The sequence below is a fragment of the Aquarana catesbeiana genome, linkage group LG01, assembly GCF_042186555.1.
Source record: "Aquarana catesbeiana isolate 2022-GZ linkage group LG01, ASM4218655v1, whole genome shotgun sequence".
In the NCBI taxonomy this organism is placed as follows: domain Eukaryota; kingdom Metazoa; phylum Chordata; class Amphibia; order Anura; family Ranidae; genus Aquarana; species Aquarana catesbeiana.
In genome coordinates, this window is record NC_133324.1 from 982,946,807 (window position 1) to 982,972,213 (window position 25,407).

A 25,407-nucleotide genomic window follows, 5' to 3' on the forward strand; every position below is an offset into this window, starting at 1 on the left:
ATTTTTTTTTCCTGAAACATATCACTTCCAGGGCCATCTTACAGTTTTATGATGCTTTGATTCATAATTCCCAAAAAAACAATACTGTAGATAAGCAATCACGTGAGCAAAAAATCAACAGTGTTCTACGATTTCTACGTTCTTACCCTCAACTAGGTCACTTTTACAAATCCCCAGCGTGCATTCAGCTATTTGGTCCCTTGATTACCAGGTGATCAAAATGTTTTATGAAATTTCCACCTCAGCTCCTATAGAAAGTGAAGTTGTCTTGTGATCAGGTAGAAGACACAAGGCGGCACTTGCTGTAGCTCCGGAATGTACATCATGTTCTCTGTAGGCCATATGTATTGCAGTGCTCCTTGTATAATTTTCTGTTTTCCATGGTACATGAAGATATATTAGAATGTCCATGGCTGAGCACCTCTCGGACGCATTGAGGGCCAAAAGGTCCCAGAACATTTTCCTGGCTTCAAGAGAGAATTTCCTCCACTTTTCCGGTGCTAAGGTCAGATCCTTTCTGACTTGCCACCGAGCAAAGTCTCTGTACGTTGGATCATGACCCTCTGCTCCTAGCCAAGGAAAGTATCCAGTCATAGCGATGTAAACCATGACCCCAAAGGCCCAGATATCAATGCTCGGGTGTAGAAGCAATTGTTCTCCTGGTTTCAAGTTACACTGTTCCGGAGCTGTGTAGGGTATGAACCAGGACAAGGTTGGTGCTTCGGTTCCCTGGAGCCTTGCCAGTCCAAAGTCTGCCACTTTGATAATATTACATTCAAAGTCCATTAGCAGGATATTGTCTGGCTTGATATCACAGTGGACCATCCCTTTGTTGTGCATGTATTGCAATGCACTGGCTATCTGAGGAACGCACTTCTTTACTGTCTCTTCATTTACACCAACCTATAACAAGAAGAAAACAGGACAAAATTAGTCACTAGACACCACCATGGCAAAATGTAATCAAATAAGAAGCCTATCTTATCCATCATACAGGGACATAGAATATTAGCTCAATACACTTGAAAGGATGCTTAAAGGAAACCTGTTGGTATACAAATATGAGAATCACCATTGATGGTGCAAAATCCAGGACTATCTTTCTTAACCTTGCTTCACAGCTGAGAACATTACATATCTAAAATCAAGCCTATAAATCAAATGATACAATATCCGACCCAACTCACTGTAATAAGTGGGGAGTCTTTAAACCTCAGAAATACTTTAAAGATATTGATAGCAGAGATGATATATTTTCTTAATGTAAGGATTATTCATTTTTCATACAAACTTACATTTGGCTGTATTAAGGAATGAAGAGTTCCAGCTGTCGCCACCTCCTGGACAAAGACGTAGTCTCTGTTTGTATGAAAGGCAACTTCATGGGTTCTGATGATGTTGGGATGGCCGCTGAGGCTGATAGACATCCCATATTCAACCAGGAAGTTGTCCATTGGGACCTTCTGTTTGCTAAGCAGCTTCACAGCCACTAACTGACCTGTCAAACAGAGAGAGAGAAAAAAGAGAATTAGTAACATAAACAGATGCAGAAACTTGCTAAAAGCCTTTTAAAGTGTGCTAAATGCTTGATTAAATCTACAGCAGTGACATTAATTAAGTTACATAATCATCACCCTAAAACTGGAAGTGAGGGATGCTTCAAGAACTTACTTTGAAAAGGTACTTGGAAGCAGCTTTAGGAACTTAAAATAACGCTGCTTAAAGCAAGGTTAATGCTTTGTGAATGCTTCCTGTACACAATGCTCAGGATAATATTCACAAGCTAAACAAATTGTGTGTACACGTGGCTTCAAAGTTGTCCTACTGATTGTCTACAGATAAGCAATTCTATTGATTCTTGGATCTTGGATGTCAGACTCTGCATTTTTTTTCCAGAACAAACGTACAAGTCTCTTCTACCTGCTGGCAATTTAGCATTTTTTAAAAGTTTTCTTACACTAGTTCCATTAAATTAATATGATTCAAAAGCATGACTAATACTAAGAAATTAATTTCCTTACATGAATTAAACTATAACATTTACCTGAACTCCGATGTTTGGCCAGGAGGACCTTTCCATATGACCCCGACCCAAGTTCTTGGATGGGGTCAAAGTGCTCTGAAACCTCCATCATCTTCAGATTTTCGGACATCTGGGTGATGAGTTGGAGGACATGTCTTGCGGTGTTCTTAGTAACTTCATGGATGTTAGAAGCCATTCTAGAATCACAACAACAAAAAAGCATTAAACATCCCTCTGAATATTGCCCAGCATCTAGGGTCAGTATTTTATAACCATATGGATCCCGGTTGGGGAGATGACATATTCTGTGTGGTTGCCAATGAAGTCTCACCAACATGGACACATGACAATTAAAAGCAGACAGAGATTTTGAGATTTATGTTTTAAGGGAGTCCAATAGAGTTTTAGGAAAAATAATGATATTAGTATTTATATAAGACGGGGAGGAAAGATATATAGGCATGTATAGAAATACATAGGATTAGACTTTATACATGGTTATGTTTAAGATAGAGAAAATATTGATACTGAAGGGTTTTTGTATTCTCTCATTTTATCTTCTACTTCTCTTTCTGTTTTTGTATCTTTTTTCTTTGTTAAATGAGAATTTAATAAAAATAAAGCTGACAGAGATTACTAACCAAGAAATGGGTTTTGGCTGAAGCTGATCTCTAAACTACAAGACTTGTAGAGATCGGCTGGTTAGAATGACCAACATTCTAGTCAAAAATAGAGGTGTGAATGTCACTGGTATTGTAACAATAAGGCATAAGAGAAATTAGACCACTTTTGTGTAAATTAAAAACAAATTGGAATGGTGGAATTTGGAACCCAAAGTACTATTAAAAAAATATATATTAAAAAAATTGGATTGTGCTTTCACACCCAACCGATGGATCATGGAATTATCAGACAGTCTAAGATTTCACATTTTATTTTTTCTTCATAGATATATGAAGACAGATCATCTCCATGTACCAGGTTGGTTGTATTAAAAAAATAAGTAGTGCAACATATTGTGGATTTCCAATCTGTATATGGATCTACACTGACCATAAATGGCAAGTGAAATAATAAAAATCGATATAGATTTAAAGAAACAAAAAAAGTATTCAGTTTTGGACCACAGTCCATGGACTTTATAGGCACACAACACTCATAGAAGTAAAAATAACATTTTTGTTTTTTCAAAGTTTAAAATCAAATTCATAAAATCAATAAAAAAAAATCAAGTAGCATATTTGCACCTATGTGTCAATAGGTGGTGGTGGCCCCTGAACATCTACACCAAGTACCATACAATACACTAACAGCCAGTGTTGTAAAATAGCCATAGATGGATCTCTACTCTGACCATACATGGCAAGTGAAATAAGAAAAATCTATTCAAATTTAAAGAACATTAAAGAGTTTGTTTATTTATCTAAATGCTAAGTTATCTGTAGACTGCAGGTTCAAAAAGAAAAATAATTTTAGAGGGGAAAAAACTATACTGCTCTGAAGGACAAACCTTAGAAAATGAAGGTGCAGATGGTTTCCCACTCGGTCTTCACTAATGGAATCTTTGTCAATCTTCCCAACTTGTCAATTTTTCTTGGAATAGTTGCAATATGAAGTAGTCAATGGAAGAATAAACTCACTATTGCTTCAAGTAATAGTAAGATAAGTGAAAGTAAGGCTGGATATATGTGGGGTTTATATGGGAGGAGAGAGTGGCTTTTGCTAATTGATGGGAGATTCTGATTGGCCAGCACACAGGAGCTGCTCATTACCATAAGACTGGAGAGTTTGGAAAGAGATCGAGAAGGGTGGAGCAGGTAGGTCCATATCAATGGGGTTTGTGTATTCTGTTTTGTTGTGTGGAGGGTTGAAACCTCAGCCTGAAACCAAGTAACTTTACTGATTGTAATAAATATTATGTAATGAACATTTTTATCGACCGCTATATTCCAAACATTCTAAAGTAAAATACATTGGCACACTTTAACCATGTAAAGTTGTTGTTTTAATTGTTTTGTATTTATTTTTTTATTTTTAATATTTTTACAAAAAATAAACATCTAATAACAAAAACAACAAAGAAAAGAAAACAAAAACAAACATACAAACCTAGGTCAAGTTACCATATTAACCACTTGAGGACCAGCCTCGTTTTGGATTTTAGGTGTTTACATGTTTAAAACAGTTTTTTTTTCTAGAAAATAATTTAGAACCCCCAAACATTATATATTGGTTTTTTTCTAACACTCTAGAGAATAGAATGGCAGTCATTGTAATACTTTTGTTCTTACCGTATTTGTGCAGCGGTCTTCTAAGCACACTTTTTTTTGGAAAAAATTCACTTTTATGAATAAAAAAATAAGACAACAGTAAAGTTAGCCCAATTTTTTTTATATTGTGAAATATAATGTTATGCCAAGTAAATTGATACCCAACATGTCACACTTCAAAATTGCGCCCGCTCGTGGAATGGCGTCAAACTTGTACCCTTAAAAATCTCCATAGGCGATGTTTAAAAAATTCTACAGGTTGCATGTTTTGTGATACAGAGGAGGTCTAGGGCTAGAATTATTGCTCTCACTCTACCGGTCATGGAGATACTTCACATGTGTGGTTTGACCACCGTTTTCATATGCGAGCGCTACTCACGTATGCGTTCGCTTCTGCGCGCAAGCTCGCCGGGACAGGGTGCTTTAAAATGTTTTTTTTTTCTTATTTATTTTACTTTATTTTAAGTATTTTTTCACAGTTTTTAAAAAAAAAAAATTGGATAACTTTTATTCCTATTACAAGGAATGTAAATGCCTCTTGTAATAGAAAAAAGCATGACAGGTCCTCTTAAATATGAGATCTGGGGTCAAAAAGTCCTCAGATCTCATATTTGGACTTAAATGCGAAAAAAAAAAAAGTCGTTTAAAAAAATGACAAACAAAATATGCCTTTAAGACATATGGGCGGAGCTGACGTTATGACGTTGCTTCCTCCCTCCTATGGTATGGAGACGGGTGGGGGCCATCTTAGCCTCACTCGTCTCCATACCCAGGAAGTGACAGGTCCCGATCGCCTCCGCCGCTACCGACGGCTCCAGTAAGCAGAGGAGGGCAGCGGAGGGCGCGGGAGAGCGGCGGGAGGGGGGTGGCACCTCTCCCACCGCCGATAACGGTGATCTCGCGGCAAATCCACCGCGGAGACCACCATTATCGGAAAAAACGACTGGCTCCTGTATAGATGAATACCTCGGTTGTGGCAGCAGCTGCTGCCTTTACTGAGATATCCATCTTCAAAGTGCCAACGTATATGTACAGGAGCCGGTCGGTAAGTGTTTAAATAGTAATAACATCCACATAATTAATACATTGTCATCTAGTTTTCAAAAATATTCAAAATTATTCTATTTTTCAAAATATTTAAAAACATTCAAAAAAACATTCAGAGATATTCAAAGATATTCAGAAATACCTTTATATTGCTTTGGTCAAGGTGTGATATATATATATATATATATATATATATATAATTTTTAACAAAAAGTTACAACTTCAAAAAACTCTCCATGCCTCTTACTAAATACATTGGACTGTCTACTTTCCAAAGAGGGTCAGTTGAGGGGTATCTGTACTGTCCTGGCATTTTTGGGCCTTTTAGATCTCAGGATTGATTGATTTTTCAGATATATCCCATATCTTTCCCACAGATCAAATAATATACACTGATTTGGGTTATTTTCACCACACAAATGTAGCATAATATATTTTGGTCTAAATTAATTAAGAAATAATATTTATTTGCAAATTTTTATAACAGAAACAAAGAAAAACTTGTATTTTCTTTTGCAAAATTTTCACTTTTTCCATTTATTTAGCAAAAAACAAGAAACCCAGTGGGGATTAAATACCACCAAAAGGAAGTTCTATTTGTGTGAGGAAAATGATGATACTTTAGTGTGGGTACAATGTTGTATGACCGCGGAATTGTCATTCACAATGTGACAGCGCTGAAAGCTGAAAATTGGCCCTGGGCAGGAAGGGGGTAAAAGTGCCCGGTACTGAAGATGTTAAGATTGAGATTAGAAAGTGATGTATTTATCCAATTTCTTCATATCTTTACAAACTTTTAAGAAGCATTACATTGAATGTAAGTATATTTTTTAAACATTTTTCAAAACATTACATGCTTGTCCATTTCCCAAATCCAATCCCCAAGGGTACGATGGTGGGGTGGAACCCAACGAGAGGCTATAAGCCTACAAACTATAAAAAGTGATCTCATAATAGTCACTACATGAGTGTGATCTAGGCTATTAGTTTACTTTTAAGATCATGTATAAAACATCTGTATAAGTAAACACATACATGCTTCCAGATATAAATAATAAATACAGTATATAATCTTCAAATTAATATAGAATTATAAAATGGGGAAACCAATAATCGATAAAGGTTAAAATTCTTCATTGTTAATGGGCCCTGAATCTGAAGTTATTCTTTAAACAACGAGGCTTAACAAAGATTCTTAAACTCCAAAAGCTTCCCAAATACTTTGCAAAATCTTGTGGTGTACACTACTCTTATATAAGTAGAAGATTTAGATATAAAGTTTGAGGGATGCATTACTAGTCATTTTTAGTAGAATGTACCTTCTAAGAATCCCCCATGTGCTCCGACATTTATATGTTCATTGGAGAGATCTGGAGGAACTTTCCTTGAAATGATGATCTTTGTATCTTCACTGTCACGTTGTACTTGTTGTATTTTGTTTCCCGGAATCTGCCCCACTTTACTCTAAATGTTCACTTTGACATCACAATACAGAAAACAGAGCGTGTGCCATTGTGACAGACCCAGATCACATTGGGAGCCAAATTGTTTTAACTGAAGAAGTTAATAAATCCCTTGACATGGGTAAAATCCAAAGCCTTTTTTGGGGGTCAAGATAAAGAGGTGGCCTCACCAGTGTACCTCCATGCTGCCAGATCTTAATGAACAAGGCATAGAGAATCATAGACCAGATGTGGAGGAAATGCAGGAAATAACCAGCTACTCTATTAGACTGGCTAATATAACAAGACTGATAATTACATTGTATATTAATAGATTGCTGGATTGCCATATGCAGGTTCTTGTGGATGGACTTTCACTTAAGTGTCTCATCCTTTTACCACAAGTTATACCAGTCTGACAATACCTTCACCACAACCTCTAGATCTGCTTATGGGAGGTTATTATTGGGGGGTAGGGATGAGCCGAACACCCCCCGGTTCGGTTCGCACCAGAACCCGCGAACGGACCGAAAGTTCGCACGAACGTTAGAACCCCATTGACGTCTATGGGACTCGAACGTTCGAAATCAAAAGTGCTCATTTTAAAGGCTAATTTGCATGGTATTGTCCTAAAAAGGGTTTGGGGACCCGGGTCCTACCCCAGGGGACATGTATCAATGCAAAAAAAACTTTTAAAAACGGCCGTTTTTTCGGGAGCAGTGATTTTAATGATGCTTAAAGTAAAAAAAAAAAAGTGAAATATTCCTTTAAATATCGTACCTGGGGGGTGTCTATAGTATGCCTGTAAAGTGACGCGTGTTTCCCATGTTTAGAACAGTCCCTGCACCAAATGTCATTTTTAAAGGAAAAAATCTCATTTAAAACTGCTTGCGGGTTTAATGTCATGTCGGGTCATGGCAATATGGATGAAAATCAGTGAGACAAACGGCATGGGTACCCCCCAGTCCATTACCAGTCCCTTTGGGTCTTGTATGGATATTAAGGGGAACCCCGCACCCAAATTAAAATAAGGAAAGGTGTGGGGCCACCAGGCCCTATATACTCTGAACAGCAGTATACAGGCGGTGCAAACAAGACAGGGACTGTAGGTTTGTTGTTAAGTAGAATCTGTTTGTAATTTTGAACATTTTTAACGTGTTTAGCTCCAGCCAAAAAATCTTTTCTAAGCTTTTTGGAAAACATAGGGAAGGGTTATCACCCCTGTGACATTTGTTTTGCTGTCTTTCCTCCTCTTCAGAAGATTTCACCTCACTTTTTTGTCCCAATGAAAAATGTTTTTTGAAAATTTGGGTTTTTTTGTGGAACAAGGATTGGAAAGCATCAGTGGAAAGGAGAACTTGTTTTCCCATATTAACTCTTACAGGAGAGAATTTCCCTTCCTAGGGGTAGATTTCATCTCACTTCCTGTTGTCTCCTTCCGTTTGCAAGTAGGAGTCGTTTGTAAGTTAGATGTTTGAAAGTAGGGTCCTGCCCTATATACTCAGCAGAAATTTGGGCCTTAGGTGTTGCTGTGGCCACAACACTGTAAGCCCTCACAGGGCCCTGCTGTGAAATATTAGATCAAGAATTGTAATTACATGCCCCTGTTGAACAGGAGCTGAAAAATTAGGCCTTAGGCACTGGTGCTGGTGCCACAACACTGCAACCCCTCACAGACACTCTAGTTGGAACGCAGGAACGAGCCCTGCTGCAAATTATTGCTTCAAAAATTGTAATTACACGCCCCTGTTAGACAGGGGCAGAAAAATTGGGCCTTAGGCACTGGTGCTGGTGCCACAACACTGCAACCCCTCACAGACACTCTAGTTGGAACGCAGGAACGAGCCCTGCTGCAAAGTATTGCATCAAAAATTGTAATTACACGCCCCTGTTAGACAGGGGCAGAAAAATTGGGCCTTAGGCACTGGTGCTGGTGCCACAACACTGCAACCCCTCACAGACACTCTAGTTGGAATGCAGGAACGAGCCCTGCTGCAAAGTATTACATCAAAAATTGTAATTACACGCCCCTGTTAAACAGGGGCTGAAAAATTGTGCCTTAGGCACTGGTGGTGGCGCCCAGAACCAAAAATGTTCTTACAAGCTATCAGCGTGATGATTGAGGAGGAAGAGGATAATTACTCAGGGATAGTCACTCAGCATCAGCATAGGCAGTCTTTGAAGGGATCTGAGATTTCAAAAAAAATTATTCGGTTACATCAGCATCAGGTGCTTGGTAGCTGGTGGTGATCCAAGACTCATTCATTTTTATGAAGGTCAGCCGATCGACCGAGTCGGTGGACAGACGCACCCTGTGATCGGTTACCACGCCTCCAGCAGCACTGAATGTGCGTTCCGAAAGAACGCTGGATGCAGGACAGGCCAGTAGCTCAATTGCATACTGTGCAAGCTCTGGCCAGTGATCCATCCTCAAGACCCAGTAACCCAGAGGATTTTCGGTGGGAAAGGTGTCCAAGTCTGATCTTGCCCCTAGGTATTCCTGCACCATGTAAAACAGACGCTGGCGATGGTTGCTGGAACCGATCATACCTTGGGGCTGCGGACCAAAAAATTGTCTGAACGCATCGGTCAGACGGCCACCTTCTCCACCGCTCCTTCTTTGACTGACCGAAGCCTCAGCAACACGTTGTCCAGAAACAGGAGTTTGTAACCTCCCAGTCTCTGGGAACGCGTTGCACAGACCTTTCTGCAAGGCCTCCCGAAGATGTTTCATCCTCTGCTCCCTCTGCGATGGCAAGATAAGGTCCGCAACCTTACCCTTGTAACGTGGATCAAGGAGGGTTGCCAGCCAGTATTGGTCCTTCTCCTTGATACCACGAATACGAGGATCCTTACGCAGGCTTTGCAGGATCAGGGAGGCCATGCAGCGTAGGTTTGCTGAGGCATTCGGTCCGGAGTCCTCTGGGTCACTAAGAACGACATGGTCCGCAGCCACCTCCTCCCAGCCACGTACAAGTCCATGTGTTTCTTGGGACTGATCCCTTAAAGACTGCTGCTGATGCTGAGTGCCAGGCTCCACCTCCATACTGACACAATCTTCCTCCTCCTCCTCTTCCTCCTCGTCCTCTTCCTGTGTGATCGGCGGGCACGCAGGAACACTGTCTGGATAAAGGGGGCCTTGAGAGCTAAGGAAGTCCTCCTCTTCCTGCCTCTGTTCTGCCTCAAGTGCCCTGTCCATTATTCCACGCAGCGTGTGCTCCAACAGGTGGACAAGGGGGACAGTGTCACTGATGCATGCACTGTCACTGCTCACCATCCTCGTGGCCTCCTCGAATGGTGACAGGACAGTGCATGCATCCCTGATCATGGCCCACTGGCGTGGGGAAAAAAAACCAAGCTCCCCTGACCCTGTCCTGGTGCCATAGTCGCACAGGTACTCATTGATGGCCCTCTGCTGCGTGTGCAGCCGCTGCAGCATGGCCAACGTTGAGTTCCACCTGGTGGGCATGTCACAGATTAGGCGGTTCTTGGGCAGGTTAAACTCCTTTTGGAGGTCCGTCAGCCGAGCACTGGCATTATATGACCGGCGGAAATGCACACAGACTTTCCTGGCCTGCCTCAGGACATCCTGTAAGCCCGGGTACCTGCCCAAGAACCGCTGCACCACCAAGTTAAGGACGTGAGCCAAACAGGGCACATGGGTCATTTGTCCCTGTCGGAGGGCAGAGAGGAGGTTGGTGCCATTGTCGCAAACCACCATTCCTGCCTTAAGTTGGCGTGGCGTCAACCACCTCTGAACCTGCCCCTGCAGAGCTGACAGAACCTCTGCCCCAGTGTGGCTCCTGTCCCCCAAGCACACCAGCTCAAGCACCGCATGGCATCTTTTGGCCTGCGTACTTGCGTAGCCCCTTGAACGCCTACGGAGCACCGCTGGTTCCGAGGAAGAGGCCATGGAGGAAGAAGAAGAGGAGGGGGTGGAGGAGAGAGGTGTGTCACAATCAGCATTTTGGAGGCGTGGTGGCGGAACAACCTCCAACACTACTGCACCTTGTCCTGCATCCTTCCCAGCTGCCAGCAGAGTCACCCAATGCGCCGTGAAACTTAGGTAACGTCCCTGTCCATGCCTGCTGGACCATGAGTCAGCGGTAATATGCACCTTACCGCTGACCGCCCTGTCCAGCGAGGCATGGACATTGCCTTCCACATGCCGGTAGAGAGCCGGAATCGCCTTCCGTGAGAAAAAGTGGCGTTTGGGTACCTGCCACTGAGGAACCGCACATTCCACAAACTCACGGAAGGGGGCAGAGTCTACCAACTGAAAAGGCAGCAGTTGAAGTGCTAGCAATTTTGCCAAGCTAGCATTCAACCGCTGGGCATGTGGATGGCTGGGAGCAAACTTCTTTCGGCGGTGCAGCAGCTGGGGCAGGGAAATTTGCCTGGTACAATCTGACGTCGGTGTACCAAAAGCAGATTGCCCACAAGTACTTGGCTGTGACACACCTAATTCTACACCTTCATTCCTCTCACTGCAGGTCTCAGAGAGGACTGAAGGTCTAGTGGGGTTGGAAATCTCAGCTGATGAGGAGCAAGGAGAGATCCTCTTTGTTCTTTGGTGTGGGTCTTTTAGATACGCTTGCCAACGAACTGCATGGCAGGTCAACATATGTCTGGTCAAGCATGTGGTACCCAAGCGGGAGATATTTTGGCCACGCGAGATACGCTTGAGACATATGTTGCAAATAGCAGCGGTGCGATCTGATGCACTCGTCTCAAAAAAGGCCCACACCAAAGAACTTTTTGAATAACGCGCAGAGACTGCAGCGCCCTGCACATGTGGAGCTTTGGGGTGTGATGCAGTCAATGTGCTGCCCTTAGGCTGGCCCCTGGAGGGCATCCTGCCTCGTTGGTGATGTGCTGCCGCCTCCTCCTCCTCCTCCTCCTCCTCCTCCTCCTCCTCCTCCTCCTCTCTCCTATCAGGCACCCACGTTGAGTCAGTGACCTCATCATCCCCTCCCTCCTCATCACTGGAGCAAACCTGGCAGTATGCTGCAGCAGGGGGAGCATGACTGCCAGATTGCTGTCCTTCTTGGGCACCCCCTCTGTCCGCGCTCATGTTACTGCCTTCATCGAGCTCAGTATCGTCATCAGAGCCTTCCAAACGCTGGGCATCCTCCTGGAGCATGTACCCAACACTGTGGTCAAACAGTTCGAGGGAATCCTCATGAGGACATGGTGGAGCTAGGGAAGGAGTCACTGATGACATTGAGCTGAGGGAAGAGGCCGCTGCTTTGCCAGACAAAGCACCCTGGGCATGGGTGAGAGAGGATGAGGAGGATGAGGACGGCTTGGTCATCCACTCGACCAAGTCTTCCGCATGTTGCGGCTCAACATGGCCAGCTGCCGAAAAAAAGGCCAAGCGTGTCCCATGGCCACGTGCTGATGAGGATGCACCGTCTCCACGACCAGCACTAGACACAGAGCCTGCTTGCCCTCTCTTATTGGCTTGTGACTGTCTGCCTCTCCTTCTTGGCCTTCCAGACATACTAATGGCCTGTAGCTGCACTAAGCTGGGATAGAACACCTGTAATTTTCTTCAAGTAGCTTTATATACTGTAACCAGACAAGCCTGCCTGTCAGTAGGAAGATAACAGGAACGGATCTAGCTGAACACTGTGAGCAGGACGCACTGTACTAAATGTAAATAGTCTAGCTGCCTGACCGTGGTACTAATAGGATCAAATAGAACACCTGTAATTTTCTTCAGGTAGCTTTATATACTGTAACCAGACAAGCCTGCCTGTCAGTAGGAAGATAACAGGAACGGATCTAGCTGAACACTGTGAGCAGGACGCACTGTACTAAATGTAAATAGTCTAGCTGCCTGACCGTGGTACTAATAGGATCAAATAGAACACCTGTAATTTTCTTCAGGTAGCTTTATATACTGTAACCAGACAAGCCTGCCTGTCAGTAGGAAGATAACAGGAACGGATCTAGCTGTACACTGTGAGCAGGACGCACTGTACTAAATGTAAATAGTCTAGCTGCCTGACCGTGGTACTAATAGGATCAAATAGAACACCTGTAATTTTCTTCAGGTAGCTTTATATACTGTAACCAGACAAGCCTGCCTGTCAGTAGGAAGATAACAGGAACGGATCTAGCTGAACACTGTGAGCAGGACACACTGTACTAAATGTAAATAGTCTAGCTGCCTGACCGTGGTACTAATAGGATCAAATAGAACACCTGTAATTTTCTTCAGGTAGCTTTATATACTGTAACCAGACAAGCCTGCCGGTCAGTAGGAATTTAACAGGAACGGATCTAGCTGAACACTGTGAGCAGGACGCACTGCACTAAATGTAAATAGCAGGAACGGATCTAGCTGAACACTGTGAGCAGGACGCACTGCACTAAATGTAAATAGTCTAGAAGATAACAGGAACGGATCTAGCTGAACACTGTGAGCAGGACGCACTGCATTAAATGTAAATAGTCTAGATAGAAGATAACAGGAACGGATCTAGCTAAACTGAATACAGTGTATATATATATATGCAACACCTGGGATGCATATATATACACAATACACTGTAAGTGCAGCTAACTGACTGACTGTTCTGCCTAATCTATCTAACTCAAATCAAATGACACTGTCTCTCTCTCTCTCTATCTCTCAGCACACCGGAACACACACTACACAGGGCCGCCGTGCAGGCGGCCTTATATAGTGTGGGGTGTGTACTAAATGCCCTGAGCCGTAATTGGCCAAAGCCACCCTGGCTTTGGCCAATTACAGCTCTCTCTACTGACAGCGCTGTGATTGGCCAAGCATGCGGGTCATAGTGCATGCTTGGCCAATCATCAGCCAGCAATGCACTGCGATGCCGCAGTGAATTATGGGCCGTGACGCGCCACACGAATTTAGCGCGAACGGCCCATAACGTTCGCAATTCGGCGAACGATCGAACAGCCGATGTTCGAGTCGAACATGGGTTCGACTCGAACACGAAGCTCATCCCTATTGGGGGGGTTCAAGCTGATCAAGATTACCATTGGTAGATCATTGTTGGTTGGTGGAAATGGAAGCCATTGTCTAGGTGATCACCTCTACTATTTTTTGGGCGTTGGAATTGGAATCCATTGTCAAATGTTTGTCTAGGTATGTAGAGGTATCACCTCTACAATTGTTTGATTGTTTCCTGTAATTACTGAATCCTGTCACCATTGTTCTCAGTTCCTCCTCTATATATTGTTTGTTGGGTGTAGACTGAAACTGTTCAGGGTAGATCGTATTGTTATGGTAAATGTCTATGCTTCAACACCTTAGGTGTACTGAATACTCCAGTCTCAGACTAATAGTTTAAAAATATTATGTTTTTTGGTTACCTTTGTGTTATTTATTTTACATATACTTATTTTCTTTGCATTATCTCAACTTGTTAGTGAAAAGTTTTAATGTAATTACTTGGAAACCATGTGTTCCATCTGCTTTGTAGCTCATACTTACCTACTTTGTAGCGTTTAAACATAAAAACAATTAATTTGTATGTGATGCTAAATGTAAAGATACTCCTTAAGCCTGGTATACACCATTAGGGTTTTTTTTGTGAATTGAACGGAAAAAAAATCTGACAGCTCCGGCCAGAGCCCATGTACTAACAATCCAATGTTAGTAGAGCGATCTCCCCAACTGAGCTATTGTGTTCTGATAGGGGGACAGCCCCCCCCCCACCAGAACACTCCGGTCAGGGCTCTCTGCCATTGGCTGAAAGTGCTGATTGAGATCCGGTCTGCTGCTGGTTTTCCAGCATGCTCGTCCAAAAGAAGTCGGCCAAATGACTGGCTTCTGTCGAACCGGCTGCCATTGTTGTGAGTGTGGTATAGAATTTTGATGATAATAAATATGGGAAATTTTAATAAAATAAAAATGTATTGTTTTGGCAAATGGTAAATTATAAAAAAAAAACTGTCTGAATAAAAGTAAAGTGTTTCGCAGTGCCTCCAGCCTATTACGGCAACTAATAAATAACTTAATAAAATATGAATTTTGTTTAGACAATCAGTAGTATACCACAATCATTTCCTGAGTTTGTTAATCAATTAATAAGTATATAGAATTTATTAATATACAAGTATAAATTAAACAACTTCATACAAAATTGACATTTCTGGTGATTAATATTTCATCACATAATCAAAGACATCAACACAACAATAAAATTATTTCTCTTAAAAATGTAAAATAACCCCGGGACAGCCCCAACCAACTATAAAAGGGGGTGTTTAACCGTGTCTGAAACTATTAAAAATTAATATCTCTTGTTGCTCATAAGACAACTTTCTGACTTTCTCCGGCCAAAAGAAAGGACAGAAATATATCTTGAGGAGCCAAAAGATAGATAATACCACATTTGAAATAAGTTCTAACTTCAAAGAATCTGCCAATTTAGAGTGAACGATAGACAATTTTCCGGGGACCACAATAGCTGATTTAGTTGCAATGCGGGTAATTATCCCGTAAAAATCCCGTAATTAGAAATATATTTTTGTTAGAGTATGAATATATTTGAGTTATATGTTGCATTATATGTCCATGTTCTGAGAATAAGCTGATGGAGGGGTATTCTTTTAATGACAGGTGATACTGTTGGCTGAAAGACATGACTATAGGCTGAGAACAATCTGGTGCCAGGTTAGTATATCTAAGCAAAGGGAACCAACTCCATATATCAGCTTAGAAGAAATCCTTTGTTAAGAAAAGCAGTAAGGGTGGCCACCTTCATCACTCCTGTACATGTGTGTTTTTTCTCTCCAAGGGGCTGAACTGTTAGGTTGGTAAGACTAATGGCTACAAAATAATATCTGAAAAGATCCAGTCCTCATAGGATTAGTCAGACATGATAAGATTGATTAGATAGATGCCCATCAATCAGTAACACTCCATGTAAGTCTGTGAACGTTAGGTCTATAGCAATCCAGACACTTGAGGAAAAATAAGGTTAGGAGGAATCTCTGAACCACCAGAACACCTGTCAGGTTTTTATAGCTCTGTGTCCCTCTTGAGGGGGCACCTCTCTCTTTGTACTTGTGACCATAATCACCAAAGGTTGTCACCAGAACAAAAATAGAGGGGGGAATCTTACAAGTTCTTGTGACCTTGGGACAAGCATAGCAAAAACTGGGGGATAACTAAGCCTAAATCTACTCCCATCCCCCATTCTAAGACTATTCTATCTAGCCTGTAAAATAAAATATGTCTATACTTAAAGTAGTAGTCCACCCTAACACTAAAATCCCTGCATCTACAGACATCCACAATCTAATGGGGCGTACACACGGTCGGACTTTTCGTCTACAAAAGTCCAACGGACGCCGACGGACTAAAGCTGGCTGGTAATCCGATCGTGTGTGGGCTTCCCCGGACTTTCAGCGGACTTTTTCAGCCTCAAATCTGACGGACTTTAGATTTGAAACATGCTTCAAATCTTTACGTCGTAACTACGACGGACCCCGAAATCTGCTCGTCTGTGTGCTAGTCCGACGGACAAAAACCCACGCTAGGGCAGCTATTGGCTACTGGCTATCAACTTCCTTATTTTAGTCCGGTGTACGTCATCATGTACGAATCCGTCGGACTTTTGTGTGGTCGTGTGTAGGCAAGTCCGTTCGTTAGAAAGTCTGCCGCAAGTCCGCCGAAAGTCCGCCGGAAGTCTGTCGGACAGGCTGTCGGACTTTTGTAGACGAAAAGTCCGACCGTGTGTACGCCCCATAACACTAACCTATCTAGCCCTGTAAATTAAAAATCAGTATACATACTTTTTTGAACTGCCTCAATTCCCATGTTGAGCTGTCACCTGCGGCTTTGCTGTGGAGGTGGGTGCAGAGGAAACAGCAGACAACGGGAGCCCCATAGTAACTCTATGGGTGACGTCACTCCCCATTCATTTCACATCCTTTGTCGGCTGTGTCCTCTGCAGAGCTTTTGCCACTGGAGACCAGATCGGATCGGCTTCAAAAAAGGTATGTATACTGATTTCTTCTTTACAGGGCTAGATAGGATAGTGTTAGATTGTGGATGTCTGTAGATGCCAGGATTTTAATGTTGGGGTGGACTTACACTTTAACAATTCTGAGTGTGCTCCAGTCTGGTCACATGATCGGTCCCAGCCCTGGATTCAGTGTAGAGGAGGGACAGCCAACAAACATCTGCAGGGCGAAAGGGAATAGAGAGAGGGGAGAGAGGTGAGAGAGAGGTGAGAGAGAGGTGAGAGAGGTGAGAGAGAGGTGAGAGAGAGAGGAGAGAGGAGATAGAGAAAGGAGAGAGAAAAAGGGGAGAGAGAGGAGAGAGAGGAGAGAGAGAGAAAGGGGGGAGAGAGAGAAAGGGGGGAGAGAGAGAAAAAGGGAGAGAGAGAGAAAAAGGGGAGAGAGAGGTGAGAGAGAGAGAGGAGAGAGAGAGGTGAGAGAGAGGAGAGAGAGGTGAGAGAGAGGTGAGAGAGAGGTAGGAGAGAGAGGTAGGAGAGAGAGAGTAGAGAGAGGTAGAGAGAGAGAGAGGTAGGAGAGAAAGGAGGGGGAGAGAGAGAGAGAGGGAGAGAGAGAGAGAGAGAGAGAAGGAGGTAGAAGAGAGAGAGGAGAGAGAGAGAGGTAGAAGAGAAAGGAGATAGAAGAGAGAGAGGAGAGGAGAGGAGAGGAGAGGAGAGGAGAGGAGAGGAGAAAGACACAACATGCTTTATTTTATATCTTGGATTTTTCTTTTCAGTTTGGTTTTATTGTCATCAGGCATATTTTTTTGTTTTTGTAAAAAGCCTTACAGTTCTGATTTTTTACAGATTTTTGTTATGCTCTAAAGGAAAAAAAGCTTGTTTTTTTGTTACTTTTAAAAGCCTTAACAATGATTTTTTAATTTGATATATTTTAATATTTAGATTTTGCGTCCACTAAATGCACTGTATTTTTTTCAGAAAGGCAGAATCATTTGTGGTAAAAAAAATGGTATTTCTGTTGAATTGGTTTTCGGTAGTTATTGGCATAATACTGTCATTGTTTACTGTTCCTATTGTCTGCCTGGGAGGGTTCACCTGTACTATTGTTCATTGTATGTTTACTGTTTGTAGTCTATCCCATCACCATTGTCCACCATATCTCCTGTCTATTGTCTATTGGGTGTAGACTCTGATTATTCAGGGCAGATACCATTGTTATTATAAAGTTTGTGTCTGAAATCCTGTGTACAGAATATTCCAGTACATGGATCACAATCAGGCCGATTCAGCAGGGACCGCCTGAGTTTTCAATCCATGTAAGGGCAGGCTGATTGTACCTAAGTCGATCTATACCCAAGTTGATCTATTGATTGTCTTGGGTAGAACCAGCCTGTTGGATTTTTCTACATATAATTACTGCCTTTATATGAATAAGGTATCATTATTATATTTATACAGTATTTATATAGCGCCAACAGTTTACATAGTGCTTTACATTAACAGGGAGACAATACGATTACAATACAATAAAATACAAGAGGATTACGAGGCCCAGAAGAGCTTACAATCTAATATGGTGGGGCAGGTGGTACAAAAGGTTGTTACTGTGGGGAATGAGCTGATGGAAGTGGTAAAAGATTAGTTGGAGGAATGATATGCTTCCCTAAGGAGATAAGTTTTCAGGGATTGCCTGCAGGAGTAGGAGACGGCCAGACAGATTGGAGGAGGAGACTAGAGAGCTTGAGAGTAGGAGGTCTTGAGAAGAGCGGAGAGGGCGATTTGGGTGATATTTGGAGACAAGATTGGTGATGTAGCTCGGGGCAGAGTTGTGAATGGCTTTGTATGTTGTAGTTAGTATTTTGAATTTAATTTGGGTGATTGGGAGCCAGCGAAGGGATTGACGGAGAGGGTTGGCAGACACTGAGTGGTTGGTAAGGTGGATAAGTCTGCCAGCAGCATTCATGACAGACTGAAGGGTGGATAGCCTATGGAGAGGTAGGCCAATGAGAATGGAGTTGCATTAGTCAAGGCGAGAGATAACAAGGGAGTAGGGATCGGCCGAACACCTCCCCGTTCAGTTCGCAGCAGAACATCTCAAACAGGCAAAAAGTTCAAGCGAACATGCAAACTCTATTAAAGTCTATGGGACACGAACATGAAAAATAAAAAGTCCTAATTTTAAAGGCTAATATGCAAGTTATTGCCACACAAAGTGTATGGAGACCCGGGTACTGCCCTGGGGGACATGTATCAATGCAAGAAAAAGTTTTTAAAACAATTGTTTTTTTTAAGGAGCAGTGATTTTAAAGATGCCTAAAGTGAAAGAATAAAAATGAAAAATTCCTTTAAATACCATGCCTGGAGGGTCCCCTTAGTCTGCCTGTAAAATGGCACATCTGTTCAATGTAAAGAACATGCCGCAGCAACCCTGAGCTGTGGTTGTCGGGGTCTGTGGACAGTGGCCTTATTGGATCCCGCCCCCCCCATGTGAATGGGTATCGGGTACATCATACCATTACCCATTCTCCAAAAAAGTGTCAAAAAACAAAAACCACAAGACAGAGTTTTTGACAAATCCTTTATTAACAAATAAAAATAAAAAAAATGTCCCTCAATGTAATCCATCGTCAATCAGGACACCTGACACACCTGAAAAATAGAAAAAAAAAACCCACTCCACCTCCTGGGATGCCTCCCAGCCAACTGCCCGCTGTGCACTTTGACAGTTCTTATATAAGCAGGGGGTGGGGTGAACAGGCTATGTCACCCGGTGGTACCGCCCCTTTTGACATCACGTGATGTCCAAAAATATTATTATTAGTATACAGTTGTTATAATAATTGATTAACTATGTTGTCCAATTTTCCAATTGTTGCACCTATAGAAAAATTACTATCATTATACAGGATTTATATAGCGCCAACAGTTTGCACAGCTCTTTACAATTCTGTCCTTCTTTATTATTATATGTATTATTGTTATTATATTAAAACTATATTTAAAGATTTTGCTTAGACATATGTCCAGAATTAATGTCAAGAACAAAAAACAGGAAAAAATGAAAAAAAAACCCACGCCCCTAGAGCCCCCTGCCCCCCGTGTTGGCCTTGGACTTCAGGCTGAAGCCCCTGGTCTTTTTGCCACCTAGCAACGCCCCTGAACAGGGGTGAGAATGGAGAAGGAGGAGGAGGAATGAAACTGGGGAGAAGGAGGAAGAGGAGCAGAAGTGGCACTGAAAGGGGAGGACTAAGAATGGAGGAGGACTGAGAATAGAGGTGGTTGAGTGAAAATAGAGGAGGAGGAGGAGAAGAACTAAGAATAAAGGAGGAGGAAGAGAATTGAGAATGAATGAGGAGGTAGAATGAAGGATGAGGAGTACGAAGGGGGGGGGAGGAGAGTTGTGGAGTTATCTCAGTCAGTGAGGCCTAACTTGAAGGCACATACTGGAGTATAAGAGATCAGACAAAACACCAAATATATGCTGAAAAAGTCTTATTAATTTATTACAGATTTGACATAAGTATATAAAAGAGAAAAGATGCAAGGTGTTCAGTCTTTGGTCATCTGTCAGATGTTTGTGACGATTGATAAGATGCTGGTGACAATAAGGTGGTGGCGACAATCGGTGGTGATGTTTGATAGCTTCTGGGTCTTTTGCTGGAATTTCTCGTTGTCTGGATATATTCTTCATTTCTACGTTGATGATGTAATGTCTGGAGACTTGGCACTGATGTTTGTTGCCCCGGGTTGTGACACTCGGAAGTAGTAAAAATAAGTAGAAAGAACAGAGGTTAGCTTCAGTAACTATCTTATAAAGTCACCAGTACAAAAAAATCACCAGTGATTATTGTAAAGTCATACAAAGATATACGGTATCAAGGTAGACAAGTAAATATCACCATTGTAAGGAACACCTTTCCATGACAAGGAATGAGGATGGAGGAGGAATGAGAATGCAGATGGAGGAGTGAGAAAGAAGATGGAGAAAGATGAGCAATTTGACTAGAAATGAATGAGGAGGAGAAGTATTGAGAATGGAGATGAAAGATGTAACAATGGAGATGTGAGAATGGCGATGGAAGAGTGAGAATGAACATGGGGAGGGAGAAGGATTTAGAACAGAGATGAAGGAGGTGGATAAGTATGGAGAAGGAAGAGCAAGAATGGAGATGGAAGAGTGAGAATGAAGATGGGGAGGAGGAGGAATTACAATAGAGATGAAGGAGGAGGAGGAGGAGGAGGAGGAAAGTATCGAGAATGGAGATGGAAGAGTGGGAATGGAGATGGAAGAGTGGGAATGGAGATGGAAGAGTGGGAATGGAGAAGAGGAGTAGTGAGAAAGGAGATAAAGGATGAGGAGTGAAAATGAAGATGGAGATGTAGGAGGAGATAGAATAGAGATGGAGGAGGATAAATATTGAGAATGGAAATGATGGAAGAGGATACTATTTTTGGGGACCTTTGGAGGGGGGTCTGCCATCTTTTTTGTTAAATAGCAAAGGAAATGGCAATGTAACACAGTTTTCCTTTTGTGAATATTAGTCCAATGGATTTTTTTGAATTTGTGAATGTTACTCAAGACAGGCCCCCATGCTGTTTGTTTTTTCTTTGTTTTTTTTTTTTTGAACCCTTTGCCCGTTAGCCCAGAAAATGACCATGTTTGGTAATAAAAATAAATGACCCAAACAAAACAAAATAAATCTAAAAACTCCCACTCAAAACACTAAGACAAAACCTAAACTTTTTTTGGCTTAATTTAAAAGAAAACAAACTAGCTACTATTAGCTACAAAATGTTAAGTAACATCACAAAATTAAAAAAGCATTCCTAAAATGAACTATTGGGTCTTTTTATATTGCAGTGAATACAAGGGGCTTACACTCCACTCTCCAAAGCCACAGATACTGCAATTTACTATAAAAGCATCAATAGAAAACTGTATACAGCATACAATATTCTAATACATATAACACTGAATACAGTTTAAAGCACCATACTGAAAGCACACAACACTAACCCGTCTTTCCCTTTAAAGTAGTTGTAAACCCACTAAAAAACATAAAACAAAAACCTGCAAGACAAAGACATAATGAGCTAGTATGCATAGCATACAAGCTCATTATGAAATACTCACCTTAGATGGAAGCCCTGGAAGCGGTCCCAGTACACAGCTCCGGCCGGTGACATCGCTCCAGGAGTTATTTCCGGGTATTGCGCGGGCTCTGGCGCTTTGATTGGCCTAAGCCGCAATGACGTCACTCCCGCACATGCACGTGGGAGCCGCCAGTAACGGCACACTAGCTGAAGCAACGGCACAAACGTGCCATTGTTTCAATGCACATGTGCCGATGATGTCGGCACATGCTGATACTGGGGATAACTCCTAAACTGTGCAGGTTTAGGAGATATCTAGGGTAGCTACAGGTAAGCCTTATTCTAGGCCTTATTATAGGCTTACCTGTAGTACAAAGTGGATTGTAAGGGTTTACAATCACTTTAACAAATGTCAGTTGTCCTTCACTCACACTAAATTCACCAACACACTGACAAAAGGGTGCTGCAATGTCAGCCTTTACAGTGTGTGGGCTGAAATTAATCTGTGACCCAACATTGGCTGACATCTTGCACCTGACTAGAGGTCAAGTATATGACCTTAGCCAGCGTTAGCTAAAGAAATGCATTGGGGGACATTTTGGTGGGAGGAATTCCAGCCAAATATCCTTAAATTTCAGATCTTCTATAAAACAGCCAAACCGAGAATGTTCAATTTGAACTTATGCTCGGACCTAACGTTTGACTATACCCTACCTATCATATAGAGTTTTGCCCACACTATGATTTTTTTTTTTTTTTTCCTGAAACATATCACTTCCAGGGCCATCTTACAGTTTTATGATGCTTTGATCCATAATTCCTAAAAAACAATACTGTAGATAAGCAATCACGTGAGCAAAAAATCAACAGTGTTCTACGATTTCTACGTTCTTACCCTCCAACTATGTCACTTTTACAAATCCCCAGCGTTCATTCGGCAATTTGGTCCCTTGATTACCAGGTGATCAAAATTTTTTATGAAATTTCCACCTCAGCTCCTATGGAAAGTGAAGTTGTCTCGTGATCAGGTAGAAGACACAAGGCGGCACTTGCTGTAGCTCTGGAATGTACATCATGTTCTCTGTAGGCCATATGTATTGCAGTGCTCCTTGTATAATTTTCTGTTTTCCATGGTACATGAAAATATATTAGAATGTCCATGGCTGAGCACCTCTCGGATGCATTGAGGGCCAAAAGGTCCCAGAACATTTTCCTGGCTTCAAGAGAGAATTTCATCCACTTTTCCGGTGCTAAGGTCAGATCCTTTCTGACTTGCCACCAAGCAAATTCTCTGTACATTGGATCATGAACCTCTGCTCCTAGCCAAGGAAAGTATCCAGTCATAGCGATGTAAACCATGACCCCAAAGGCCCAGATATCAATGCTCGGGTGTAGAAGCAATTGTTCTCCTGGTTTCAAGTTACACTGTTCCGGAGCTGTGTAGGGTATGAACCCGGACAAGGATGGTGCTTCAGTTCCCTGGAGCCTTGCCAGTCCAAAGTCTGCCACTTTGATAACATTACATTCAAAGTCCATTAGCAGGATATTGTCTGGCTTGATATCACAGTGGACCATCCCTCTGTTGTGCATGTATTGCAATGCACTGGCAATCTGAGGAACGCACTTCTTTACTGTCTCTTCATTTAAACCAACCTATAACAAGAACAAAACAGGACGAAATTAGTTACTAGACACCACCATGGCAAAATGTAATCAAATAAGAAGCCTATCTTATCCATCATACAGGGACATAGAATATTAGCTCAATACACTTGAAAGGATGCTTAAAGGAAACCTGTTGGTATACAAATATGAGAATCACCATAGATGGTGCAAGATCCAGGACTATCTTTCTTAACCTTGCTTCACAGCTGAGAACATTACATATCTAAAATCAAGCCTATAAATCAAATGACACAATATCCGACCCAACTCACTGTAATGAGTGGGGAGTCTTGAGGGCAGAGATGATATCTTTTCTTAATGTAAAGATTATGTAAAGATTATTCATTTTTCATACAAACTTACATTTGGCTGTATTAAGGAATGAAGAGTTCCAGCTGTCGCCACCTCCTGGACAAACACATAGTCTCTGTTTGTATGAAAGGCAACTTCATGGGTTCTGATGATGTTGGGATGGCCGCTGAGGCTGATAGACATCCCATATTCAACCAGAAAGTTGTCCATTGGGACCTTCTGTTTGCTAAGCAGCTTCACAGCCACTAACTGACCTGTCAAACAGAGAGAGAGAAAAAAGAGAATTAGTAACATAAACCTATGCAGAAACTTGCTAAAAGCCTTTTAAAGTGTGCTAAATGCTTGATTAAATCTACAGCAGTGACTCATTAAGTTACATAATCATCACCCTAAAACTGGAAGTGAGGGATGCTTTAAGAACTTACTTTGAAAAGGTACTTGGAAGCAGCTTTAGGAACTTAAAAAAATGCTGCTTAAAGCAAGGTTAATGCTTTGTGATTGTTTCCTGTACACAATGCTCAGGATAATATTCAGAAGCTAAACAAATTGTGTGTACACGTGGCTTCAAAGTTGTCCTACTGATTGTCTGCAGATAAGCAATTCTATTGATTCTTGGATCTTGGATGTCAGACTCTGCATTTTTTTTTCCAGAACAAACATACAAGTCTCTTCTACCTGCTGGCAATTTAGCATTTTTTAAAAGTTTTGTTACCCTAGTTCCATTAAATTAATATGATTCAAAAGCACGACTAATACTAAGAAATTAATGTCCTTACATGAATTAGGCTATAACATTTACCTGAACCCCGATGTTTGGCCAGGAGGACCTTTCCATATGACCCCGACCCAAGTTCTTGGATGGGGTCAAAGTGCTCTGAAACCTCCATCATCTTCAGATTTTCGGACGTCTTGGTGATGAGTTGGATGACATGTCTTGCGGTGTTCTTGGTAACTTCATGGATGTTAGAAGCCATTCTAGAATCACAACAACAAAAAAGCATTAAATATCCCTCTGAATATTGCCCAGCATCTAGGGTCAGTATTTTATAACCATATGGGTCCCAGTTGGGGAGATGACATATTCTGTGTGGTTACCAATGAAGTCTCACCAACATGGACACATGACAATTAAAAGCAGACAGAGATTTTAAGATTTATGTTTTAAGGGAGTCCAATAGAGTTTTAGGAAAAATAATGATATTAGTATTTATATAAGACGGGGAGGAAAGATATATAGGCATGTATAGAAATACATAGGAATAGACTTTATACATGGTTATGTTTAAGAAAGAGGAAATATTGATACTGAAGGATTTTTGTATTCTCCCATTTTATCTTTTACTTCTCTTTCTGTTTTTGCATCTTTTTTTCTTTGTTAAATGAGAATTTAATAAAAGTTAAGCTGACAGAGATTACTAACCAAGAAATGGGGTTTGGCTGAAGCTGATCTCTAAACTACAAGACTTGTAGAGATCGGCTGGTTAGAATGACCAACATTCTAGTCACAATTAGAGGTGTGAATGTCACTGGTATTGTAACAATAAGGCATAAGAGAAATTAGACCACTTTTGAATAAATTAAAAACAAATTGGAATGGTGGAATTTGG

General features: G+C 41.7%; 2 protein-coding genes across 2 annotated transcripts; both read right to left on the reverse strand.

Moving 5' to 3' along the window:
- Positions 1 to 225: 225 nt before the first annotated feature.
- On the reverse strand, positions 226 to 21,916 carry LOC141129150 (serine/threonine-protein kinase SBK1-like). Its single transcript, XM_073616977.1, has 4 exons — positions 21,864 to 21,916; positions 2,045 to 2,220; positions 1,296 to 1,498; positions 226 to 903 (listed from the first exon to the last, which is right to left on the reverse strand). The coding sequence occupies exons 1-4, from the start codon at positions 21,914 to 21,916 to the stop codon at positions 226 to 228; spliced, it is 1,110 nt and encodes a 369-aa protein (XP_073473078.1).
- Positions 21,917 to 22,798: 882 nt separating this feature from the next.
- Positions 22,799 to 24,774, reverse strand: LOC141129157 (serine/threonine-protein kinase SBK1-like). Its single transcript, XM_073616990.1, has 3 exons — positions 24,600 to 24,774; positions 23,852 to 24,054; positions 22,799 to 23,476 (listed from the first exon to the last, which is right to left on the reverse strand). The coding sequence occupies exons 1-3, from the start codon at positions 24,772 to 24,774 to the stop codon at positions 22,799 to 22,801; spliced, it is 1,056 nt and encodes a 351-aa protein (XP_073473091.1).
- Positions 24,775 to 25,407: the final 633 nt, after the last annotated feature.

Bases quoted from the DNA above. Each gene is read 5' to 3' on its own strand.
- LOC141129150 (XM_073616977.1), bottom strand. From the start codon at position 21,916: ATGTCACCGGCCGGAGCTGTGTACTGGGACCGCTTCCAGGGCTTCCAT. The intron at 1,499-2,044 runs GTAAATGTTATA...TCTGTTTGACAG, and splicing joins GGCCAAACATCGGAGTTCAG to GTCAGTTAGTGGCTGTGAAG. The intron at 904-1,295 runs GTAAGTTTGTAT...TTCTTGTTATAG, and splicing joins ATTCCTTAATACAGCCAAAT to GTTGGTGTAAATGAAGAGAC.
- LOC141129157 (XM_073616990.1), bottom strand. From the start codon at position 24,774: ATGGCTTCTAACATCCATGAAGTTACCAAGAACACCGCAAGACATGTC. The intron at 24,055-24,599 runs GTAAATGTTATA...TCTGTTTGACAG, and splicing joins GGCCAAACATCGGGGTTCAG to GTCAGTTAGTGGCTGTGAAG. The intron at 23,477-23,851 runs GTAAGTTTGTAT...TTCTTGTTATAG, and splicing joins ATTCCTTAATACAGCCAAAT to GTTGGTTTAAATGAAGAGAC.